General features: G+C 41.7%; 2 protein-coding genes across 2 annotated transcripts in view; both read left to right on the top strand.

The window, feature by feature from the left end:
- Positions 1–3037: 3037 nt before the first annotated feature.
- supv3l1 (SUV3-like helicase) lies at positions 3038–7106 on the top strand. Its single transcript, XM_010773654.1, has 10 exons — positions 3038–3074; positions 3385–3476; positions 3591–3771; positions 4098–4191; positions 4318–4437; positions 4566–4665; positions 4775–4855; positions 5015–5191; positions 5498–5646; positions 5890–7106. The coding sequence occupies exons 2-10, from the start codon at positions 3450–3452 to the stop codon at positions 6302–6304; spliced, it is 1344 nt and encodes a 447-aa protein (XP_010771956.1). The 5' UTR covers positions 3038–3074; positions 3385–3449; the 3' UTR covers positions 6305–7106.
- A 768-nt stretch (positions 7107–7874) lies between these two features.
- The window catches only part of LOC104947841 (putative hexokinase HKDC1), a 5597-nt gene continuing 2717 nt past the window's right edge, over positions 7875–10754 (top strand). The window contains exons 1-7 of the mRNA XM_010773989.1: positions 7875–8076; positions 9259–9421; positions 9538–9695; positions 9904–10026; positions 10104–10199; positions 10333–10432; positions 10604–10752. Of these exons, the coding sequence (XP_010772291.1) occupies positions 8014–8076; positions 9259–9421; positions 9538–9695; positions 9904–10026; positions 10104–10199; positions 10333–10432; positions 10604–10752 (852 nt within the window). The 5' untranslated portion in view covers positions 7875–8013. The remainder of the gene's footprint in view (positions 8077–9258; positions 9422–9537; positions 9696–9903; positions 10027–10103; positions 10200–10332; positions 10433–10603; positions 10753–10754) is intronic.

The raw sequence follows: 10754 nt of genomic DNA, 5'->3' as shown, positions 1-10754 counted from the left end.
TTCAAACATCAAAACGTTTTGCTCAATTAGGAATCAATGGCTATTACTCTAACATTACTACTTAGGAGCGACCGAGCTGAGGATATCAGATCTTTTAAAAACTCACTTTTTTAGAATTGCTTTTATGCGTCTTATTCTATGTATTTATATGTTTCTATTTTCTATGTGTGTCACCAGTGTTCTTCTGTTTAGACGCCATTTCATTCACTTGCTCTCTGTGGGTTAGGGTTAGTATGTGAAAGCAAAACAAGAAGTGTATTTATATTATTACTTTCCTAATTCCAGTGGATCGTAAAGGCTTTACTCTAGAAGCCGTGGTTCAATCCCACCTCGACACAGCCACACAAATTGCAGTTTTTCAGCGAACAGCGTTCACTCCAGGATCTGCCCTCTCTACTTCCCCATGCTGGAATACCACAGTGCATGCAGGCCTGTGATCTGCACTCAGATCAGTCAACATTTCCATTGTGCTGAGTGAGGAGCGCTCCTCTAAAACAAAAGCTCCTCTCACACTCAGGCCACCGGAGCAGATCTGTGTCCAGATCTCCGGCTTCTTGTGATACAGATCCGAGTGTGTGATTCATGATGTTCTCACACACTGACCACAGATCAGGTCCTGTCTCATATCAAAGCGCTGACAGCTGTCCACGGAGGACGGCTCGCTCACAAATCCCCTGACCTGTGAGCGGAGGAGATTAAAACAACACGTTACATGTCACCCTGACACCTCATAAAGCCGCGGCCGAGGGGCTAAAGACACAATGACACAGAATGAGAGCCTCAGTCCAACGCAGGCTGGGTGGTTTGTGCAAGAAGTCCACCAGGGGATACCCGGGGCAAACACAAACACATCATTTCAAAGGAAATTGAAGCGTTATGGGAAACCAAACACTAGTGAAGCAAAGCAGTCCTTTTATTCCGTGTTGTTTTACTTCCTGGTTCCTACGGTGTTGCCAAGAACTTTGCCAAAGAAAGACTTGGTGGGGACTTCCAAAAAAAAGGGATAAGAAAGAAAATACATGACTTCAACAATTAAGAATTTATATTTTATAACTCCCTCATGCCACTGCGATCTTTTGGAGGAGTTCTCTGCGACCGCCGACGCCAGAGAGTGACTCATTAATAGTTGATGCAGTAAACTACTCTGCGCTCAGTGACAGGAAGAGAGCAGCTCGTTTAGGAAAAAGCTTCTTGACCCCATATCAAAATATCAAAAGGTGTTTTTGCTGCTGCGGCCTGTGTGACCAGCTGTGGGTTGGTGCTCTGCAGGAGCTGTGGTGTGGAAGGAAAACACAACCATGGGAAAATCTGGATTTCTGTCAGAGCAATGTTGCAGATGATAGTCTGTTTTGTTTTGCTACTTTAAGGCGAGGAACCGGGTAAATATTGTTTGATTCAACGGTACATGTTGGAGTTATTAAGCTCCTTAACATGTCTTCTTACAGAAAAGTGGAGATCAATCATGCAAAACACACATAAGGGTGTTTTTGTTTCTAATGTTGTCTACCTGGGTCTGCAGGCGTGTCATAAATCCATCAGAAGTTAGCTTTAGATAACGCCTCAGTCGCATATTTCATCATTCAAACTTATCTTAATATCTACTTTCTAAAGGTTTATACAGAGGGGGTAGTTCATACATCGTTCATTGTCTATAAAGCATGTCAACAATTTTTTTTTTTTTTTTTTTTTTTTTTTTTTTAAATGGCTGTTGACAGTAATCTCCCCAGTAATAAAAACTGATATCTCAAACCTCACTGTACAAACGTTGACTCTAATATGTCAAGCAATGTTCTCAAAAAGCCTGCAAACTTGCACATATTTAATAAGATTGTTCCTTATTTGCATATTCAGACAAACAAACAAGAAGAATAAAAAGTATCAATGTGAGTGATCAACAAGGGAATGCACATTGCACCACGTTCACCTGGCGTGACTTTTTCTTTTTAAACATAACTATTTTTGCACACACCGTACTTCCTCCTCGACAGCAGGAAATACCTGCTATGCTTCAAAAGAGGCTTAAATCTCGCAACTGTTAGCCCTCGGAGATATTATTTTTGGCAGCTCTGTTACACCACAGCTTCCTTTTGGTCACGAGCCAAACACAATCAGCCCATCAATGAAAGTCTGTTTTCAATGAGATCTGAGTGCCGATAATTGATAGATCATTTTACAGAGAAGAAGTGTTGATGTGCAAATTCAGCCTCAGGGGTTATCAGGCAGGAATAAAACCTGTTCAAATGCAATCTGTGTGTGAGAGGACGGTGCGTGTGTGTGCGTGTGCGTGCGTGCGTGTGCGCGTGTGCATGTGTGTGTGGGGTTAACCAGGGGTCAAACTCACCTGTTTGGGTCGGTGAGGAGCCGTGGACAGATCTACCTGCGGACAGAAACACAGAAACGCAGGTTAGAGGGGTCAGTGTACACAGAAATGCAAACTTATGCGATTTGAGCTCAATTTGTCATGAGGATGTCTCCCTAACAGGTGTGGGCGGGAGGAATATTTCTGTAAACCTTACAGGAAGACAAGTTGTGGGGGTGCGAGGTGAAGTTATTTTCCACATGTCAATCTGCAGCATGAGAAACTCGAAGCGATTTGCGGCATTTGATTCTTATTTCCAGGACTGTCATGTCAGAGTAATTTAAGAAACGGATTACACGCATGCACAGAAACACCAACACAGCCGTCGTGATGGATGATTAAAAAAAAGCTCCCGTCAGCACATTCTTCTGCGGACGCGGCGCTGAGCATCTCCAGGAAGTCGTACAGGTGTTGAGGGATGAAGTAGTACAGTGCAAAACTCCAGTAAACACACACACACACACACACACCACACACACACACTGACTCATGCTAAAAGTGCTACCATATGACTTTGATTTTAGTTTTTAAAAAATGCTGCGCGGTTATCAAACAACCAGTCTCATTTCTTNGTGTGTGTGTGTGTGTGTGTGTGTGTGTGTGTGTGTGTGTGTGTGTGTGTGTGTTACAAACCCAGTAGTGCTCTGGTCCAGGCCCAGCCTCTGGAAGGATCTCTATCCTTCCAGAGGCTGGGCCTGGACCAGAGCACTACTGGGTTTGTAACACACACACACACACACACACACACACACACACACACACACACACACACACACACACACACACACACACACACACACACACACACACACACACTTTCTTGTACCATTCAGTTTATTTACAAATGTAACATTATAATGAATCAATGAAAGAATAAATATCTTGTTGTGTCACCTTACGACACACGCCTACAAATGCAAGATTCTAGGCAAAATGTAAACGTCTTGTAAACTCATTTTGCATGATTTGCTTTGAATTGGATGTTTCAGAGTTTGGCAGCTGACATGTTCTTTGTATTTGTGCAGGTCTCTGTGCAGAGGAGATCCATGTGTGTGGGGAACCTGCAGCCATTCACTTTATCAGAGAGCTGATGTTCACCACTGGAGAGGAGGTGGAGGTACGGCTGTAACATTTAGAACGACAGGAAGTGAGGAGGTCACTGATGTTGTTCACTGTTTTCTTTTTTTAATCATTGTCTTTTTGTAACCTCTTTCTTCCTCTTGCTCTTCAGGTCAACACCTACAAGCGTTTAACTCCATTTGAAATCTTGGATCATGCGGTGGAGTCATTAAACAACTTGAGACCAGGAGACTGCATTGTCTGCTTCAGTAAAAATGACATCTACTCCATAAGCAGACAGATTGAGGCCAGAGGACTGGAATGTGCTGTCATTTATGGGAGCTTACCTCCAGGTGGGTTCTGCTTCTCGTCCGGTGTGAATAAGGGTGTATTTTAGAAGGACTTATAGGTAGATGTATGTTTGTGTGTAAGGACAAAACACCTTTTGATGGCAAAGGGTTAGCTGTAAACGTAACGAAAAACCTTTTAATGAATGTGCTCTTCCATCCATGGAGCATCTGCCTGAAAGCGGTGTACCGTTTCTGTTATTTGGCTGCAGCTTGAACCCAAAATGTGTCCAGAAACAACCTGAAAATCAAAGAAATGCAACATTTATGTCATGCATGCACTCTACCAACCAGTATTTGAGCTTTTTGTGTGACTTTTCTGTGATTTACAGGCACCAAGCTGTCACAAGCCAAGAAGTTCAATGACCCTGATGACCCCTGCAAGATACTAGTTGCTACAGATGCTATTGGCATGGGCCTTAACCTGTAAGTACTATTATTTTATTCATCTTTATTTAACCAGAAAAGAACAACAACAATTAATTTGACTATCAAGTAAATGACAATAGCTATACTGTCCTTTGGTCCACCTTTCTTCTCTTCTTTCTCCAGGAGCATAAGACGTATCATCTTCAACAGTCTAATAAAGCCTAATGTAAACGAGAAAGGAGAGAAACAGATGGACACCATCAGCTCGTCACAAGCTCTGCAGATAGCTGGACGCGCAGGGAGGTCAGTCTCAATTCCACTTGTAGTGTTCAAATGTAGGACAGGGAAAGGGGTTGGAAACGTTTCAAGATTATTAAACAAGTTTCTATCAAGGGCTTTTTTAAACTCATGTCCTCTGTCACATTTCTTAGATTCGCCTCCATATATCAAGAGGGACAAGTTACCACCATGCACAGAGACGACCTGCCTGTTCTGAAAGAGATCCTCAGCCGCCCTGTAGAGCCCATACAGGTGATGAGTCACACACAAACACACACTTGTTTTCTTTCAGTAAACCCATAAAATTAAAAATTAAAAAGTATGGATTTTGATGGATGAAATCATTTCTCCTCTGTCTCAGACTGCAGGTCTGCATCCTACAGCAGAGCAGATAGAAATGTTTGCGTATCATCTGCCTGATGCTACCCTGTCCAACCTTGTTGTAAGTATTTCCATCTTTTCATATATTTATTCTCTGACATTTTGTGACAAATAAAAATTGCTATCTAGAATTGGTTATGTTTTGTTTTTGTGGTTTGGTTTATTACTTGCACACCGTAGCATTTTTCTCACAAACTGATACTTCTGCTTTGCCTTGCAGGACATTTTTGTCAGCCTGTCTCAGGTGGACGGCATGTATTTTGTCTGCAACATTGACGACTTCAAGTTCCTGGCTGATATGATTCAGCACATCCCACTCAACCTGAGGTCACGCTACGTCTTCTGCACTGCTCCCATCAACAAGAAACAACCTTTTGTATGCACCTCCTTCCTAAAGGTAAGGATGAGTAGACGGAAACATGGGAAAGAGAGGAGATTAAAGGAGGTCAATTGAGGGGGACAAGCCATTTTAGGATTAGGGCTGGGCGATAAATCTATATGGTAATATATCCTCTTAGAATAACATCTTATCACAATTAGTTCATATATGGAGATATCGTGATACACAATTAAATCACCTAAATTGATAGACATTAAAACTAGTGTCTTAGTTTCAACATATTTCCTTCCATTTGCTTGTCTTAAGCTTTTCATAGAATCCTACAGCGTCGTCCCTCTGACCTGGTTCTTGTTTCTCTTTCAGTTTGCCCGTCAGTTCAGTCGGGACGAGCCGCTGACGTACAACTGGGTCTCTCGCCACGTCAGCTGGCCTCTGTCTGCACCCAAAAACATAAAAGACCTCATTCACCTGGAAGCTGTTCACGATGTGTTCGATCTGTACCTCTGGTTAAGGTAACGCAGTGTTTTAAAGTATTTCCACCTCTTGTGAACCACGAAACACATTTTATTATATTTAAAGTCTCTGCTGTGATAAGTTGTTATAGTTGTGTATGTAATGTTTTTAGTGTTTGTTTTTGTGTAACTGCCCAGAGGCTGCAGATGGATATTAGCTAATAGCTAAATCTGGCATAAAGCCTCTTTGATTTTTTTCGTGCCTGGTCCTTCCTTAATAAAGATTTCTGTCTGTCTCTGTAGCTACCGTTTCATGGACATGTTCCCAGACACGGCAATGATTCGGGAATCCCAGCAGGAGCTTGATGACATCATAAAACAGGGCGTCCGAAACATCACCCTTCTCATCCGAGCCACCACCTCCATCACCGCCCCCCCGGGCAGCAGGCGGGGACAAAAGGGTGCTATTAGTGGAAGTGCCAGCGCTGCTAATGTGACCAATGTGACCAATAAAAGAGCTGAAAGAGGCCCTGTGGAAGAACTGATGGAAAGCTCTCTGGCTGGTCGTCTGGTGAGAGACGGGCTGTTGACTCCTGATTTGATCCGGCAGCTGCAGAGGGAGTGGTCAAAAAATCAAAAGCAGGAAGTCCCCAATCAGAGCGCGCTCGATAAAGATCACAGAGATAACACCAGGGTGAAAAATAAAAGGAAGAAGTAGTGAAGAAAACAGACGGGATCCTTGCTGCTCCTATGGAAAGGGATAATTGATACGAGCCTTTAATAATATCTGGAGGTTTGATTCAAATAAATCATGTTTTTCTGCCCTGGAGGTATCATTCAAGCTATTAAACATAAACATGTAGCTTGACAAGACCAGTGTTCATTCATAGTAATTTGGTATGGACTCCAGATTAATGGGTAATTACATGTTTTGCTTACATTTACCCATATAAAAGCTGTCATTGTATTCTCCCTTTTCACTGGGAGATTAAAATACATCACAGTGGAAGATCATTCAAAAGTGTCGAATTACCCAACAACAAACTTTACTGACATTTTACATTTCAATATTTGGATTTAGCGAAGAAACGTACCTGTTGTCACGCATTAATGTGGGAGATGTGATGTCCTGCCTGAGCTATCGGCCCACAACTAGAAGCTGACAACATTGTTTACCACAATGTTTTAATGGAGAGTCACTTGGTGTCGTAATGCTCTTTGAGAAGCATTGTGACCAAGAAACATTTTAACATGCACTGTGTGTATGAGTGTGTGTTGTGCAGGTCTGCAAAACGTTACTTTTGATTTCGATCTGTAAACTCAAATGTGAACCCTCGGAACGGCGTGATTATGTATGCAACCTAATTGAGCGGTGAAACTAATCTGAAATAAATGTATATTGAGTGCAGCCCTGTAAGTGTCCATATACAGATAAAATGCAATATTTTTTTCTTGTTTGTATATTTAAGATGAAAATATTAGTCAATTAAAAATGTACTGTTTTAACGGTCTTGATTTCATGTGTATGTTTTATTGAGCAGCTCAAACCTTGAGTAAATAATGCTAATGCATGATAAAAGAAAAGCAATTGGCATAATTCAATCAAGACTTTCACATGAGAACTTTCTAAAGGTCATGATGAGGAAACAAGGGCTCTAAAGAGATTCAATCAAATGTACCAATCAATTTGCAAAAGACAAAAGATGAGTTTATCAACAATGGGGACCATCTGAATTCATGACCTTATACCAAATAAGTTGGAATAACAAAACATGGATGTTCCTCTACAGAACGTAGGTACAAATCCCTTTAGATACTGCTTTACCCTTCTTTACCAATTTAAGTGGTCTTTTTAAAGCTTGTTCTAAATGTTTATTGTAGTTATGTTCAAGTGTCTAAACAATGTCTTGTGCACCCTTTCACACAGTTACACAAAATGCAGCCTTGATATAATTCAAATTTATTGTTTTTGGTGTAAGATAGAGGTATAACGTTATTTTTCAAATTATTATATTTTTTTATGTCAAAGTTATGGGGCCAAGCTTAAATTACACTTCCTCATTTTCATGACCTTTGCTGAGTTAAGTCATTGCTTATTTTTTGGTGTTGCAAGATTCCTTAGAACTTGGGTAGAGGTCTAATGTTGGACTGAAGATACAAGGAGACAGGGTTGGGCGGACAGACGGAGAGATAGAAGGGGTTTGGCCTGCTGTTAATGATTAAGTTAGAGTGGAGGCTCTGCTCAGTGGACTCAGTCAGTCACATCAAAACAAGTCTGCCAGGAGAGAAAAACAACAGACTAGTTCAACTTGTGCACAAACCGAACTGTGTTTTACTGTTTTTATTCAAGTGTGTGCAGTTGTTTTGCCCTCTGACAGAGGAACACAGACTCATTAACAAACCAAGTGGTGTGTGTTGCACGTCAAGATGTTTGCAGTTCACCTTTTTTTGTCCTTCTTCTCGAAACTCCAGGAGGACCCGACCAAGAAGGTAAGAGCTAGCTCACAACTAAACTTGTTTTTGTAGTTGCAGCACTAATGTAATCCCCTACAAAGAAAAATGTATGAAATTGAGAAAGATTGCTGATGTGTATTTAAACAGAATCCTCTCTTAAAAACAATCCCTCAATTTATAATATACACAATTCTCTAAATTCATATCCAAATTTATATTGCTATATCTGACATCTGACATGCATGTGCAACTCGGAGCAAGTCCACAAATACATTTCTTCTAAAATGTTAAATACTTCTCATGTATGGCTCTAATGTAGTGCTGCGTTATTCAAAGTGGAGCCTTCTGGCAGTATCATTATTATAAAGGGATCCAACTACTCCTGATATTGTATTAGATACTTGACCTATTGAGTGTTTGCAGACGTTCCTACATCTATCTTTACCAAATCCAAAAGATAAGAAGCTAGCTGTTGTTAAAGATGATCAAGGTTCCATAATCATTATTAGTTACTGTGTCACCATGTGTCCCTCCTGAGCAATGATTAACATCGTTCCCTGGCGGGCGGTGTCACTGCTCCTCTTAGTGCAGATGTGAACAAACAAACTCTCATGGACAAAGTGTTGAAAAAAACTCTGCACACATTCACACTTGTGATTACCAGAGTAACCTTGTGTTTTAAACATGGCACCACAGTGAGTCTAGCTGCTGACTGTACACATGTCTATGAGTATACAGGGTGGGACTTCTTGACTCATGCCCTTTTTTTTATAATTTCTTAAGCAATTTAATTTGAACACCCTTTGTTTCCTAGTCCCTAGTGGTAAATAGTCTCCTGCTTCTCCTTTAACATGTTCTTTCAAGCAGCAGGTCCTGGGATAAGTTACTGTAAACAACAAAATGACCTTTGAACTTTTGATACAAGAATAAAACCTGAGTCTAGCACATGCTGCAACAAACCTTGTGACCTTTGCCACATGCAAACCTTCAAGATAAAAGAAACATTTTGCTGATGATAGATCAATCCAGACCAAATCCTCACAATTATGAAGAAGATAAACCTTAAGTTTGAGGGTTGAAGAAAGAAGACTAAGTGAATGTCCAAAGTGTTTGTTTTCTATCTTGTCAACAAAATAAAGTAAGAACACATTAGTATGCCTCATTGCCTTTTGCTTTTGTTTGCTAACCACTCTGTTTCTGTCCTTACATGTTTTCTAGGTGGACAGGTTTATGTACGCCATGCATCTCCATGACGACCAGCTAAGCGACATCTCCGCTCGTTTCCAGGCTGAAATGAAGAAGGGCCTTTCAGCGGAAAGCAACGCTGCAGCAGCGGTGAAGATGCTGCCAACACACGTGCACTCCACTCCTGATGGATCAGGTAGCTCAAATTAAGAGTTTTCACACTTGTTTAGGTCAATTTGTTGTGAAGAAACATATTAACACACATACGGTACACTGATCATATATTTGTGCCTCTCTTCTCCACTCCTGCAGAGAAAGGACAGTTTCTGGCGTTGGATCTTGGAGGCTCCAAGTTTAAGGTGCTCCAAGTTAAAGTGAGAGAGGGCACGGGGGTCAGGGGAGAAGGAGTGGAGATGGAGGAGAAGACCTACCCCATACCTGAGGAGCTACTCACTGGGAGTGGAAAAGAGGTACGGAGGAGAGGAAACATGGAGGGTGAAGTGTCGAGAAATAAAAGAAAGGTTTAAATTGAGGGAACAGAACATGCTGAATAGGGGCTCCATGAATGTGAGGAGTGTTGGACCAGAATTACAAAAGGGGTTAAGAAGGGGGAAACAACAGAGGGGTCGTCTAAAATGTTACACATGCAAACCTTCTTCTGTCTGACTCTGTCTGCAGCTTTTTGACCACGTGTCAGAGTCTCTGAAGGACTTCCTGCATGAGAAGAAGATCAGTGTGGAGAAGAAACAGCCTCTGGCCCTCACCTTCTCTTTCCCCTGTGAACAATCCGCCTTAAATCAGGTACTTGCATCGGTTTTTCATGACCTGTACCTGTTCCCTTATTGCTATTTTCTTATAATGTTTTTTCTTCTCTGTAGGGATTATTGTTGAACTGGAGTAAAAACTTCCGGGCTCGAGGTGTTCAGGGTAAAGATGTGGTCCAGGCCCTCAGAGGGGCTGTAAACAGGACTGGGGTAAGATGGCTGTTTGAACTTTTTACCAAATGAATTGAGTCACATGTCTGCTTAGTGCTGACTGCTCATCCTTCAGCATACAAGATACTGCAGCTGATAGACGTTCATTTATACTCTGAAACTCCCTCTGCAGGGTATGGATGTAGAGGTGTTAGCCATGGTTAACGACACTGTAGCGACCATGATGACCTGCGGCTTTGATGACCGGTACTGTGAAGTAGGACTCATCGTTGGTGAGTTGATTCATTTCTAGAGTAAAGATTGAGGCTTGCAACACCTTTGGGTGCTGCTTCAGAGCTCATTTGTGTTTTTCACATGTGCAAAGCTATTCCTATTTCCAAGTACTGCTCCACAAAGTTGCATGTTTAGTTAAAGTAATGAATATGAGTATCCTGTGTGTTTAGGTAGTGGCACCAATGCATGCTATATGGAGGAACTGCATCACATTGACCTGGTGGAGGGGGACGAGGGCAGAATGTGTGTGAACACGGAGTGGGGGGCCTTCGGAGACGATGGCGCTCTGAATGATTACATCACAGAGTTTGACAGGGAAGT

This window comes from Notothenia coriiceps, unplaced genomic scaffold, assembly GCF_000735185.1.
Source record: "Notothenia coriiceps isolate Sejong01 unplaced genomic scaffold, NC01 NC01_scaffold00000184, whole genome shotgun sequence".
NCBI lineage: Eukaryota > Metazoa > Chordata > Actinopteri > Perciformes > Nototheniidae > Notothenia > Notothenia coriiceps.
Note: the sequence above shows the minus strand (reverse complement) of the source record. Positions and strands in the feature narration are given on the sequence as shown.

Coding starts and splice junctions, on each gene's coding strand:
- supv3l1 (XM_010773654.1), top strand. CDS start 3,450: ATGTTCACCACTGGAGAGGAGGTGGAG. Junction 3,477..3,590: donor CCACTGGAGAGGAGGTGGAG/GTACGGCTGTAA, acceptor CTTGCTCTTCAG/GTCAACACCTACAAGCGTTT. Junction 4,438..4,565: donor ATAGCTGGACGCGCAGGGAG/GTCAGTCTCAAT, acceptor CACATTTCTTAG/ATTCGCCTCCATATATCAAG.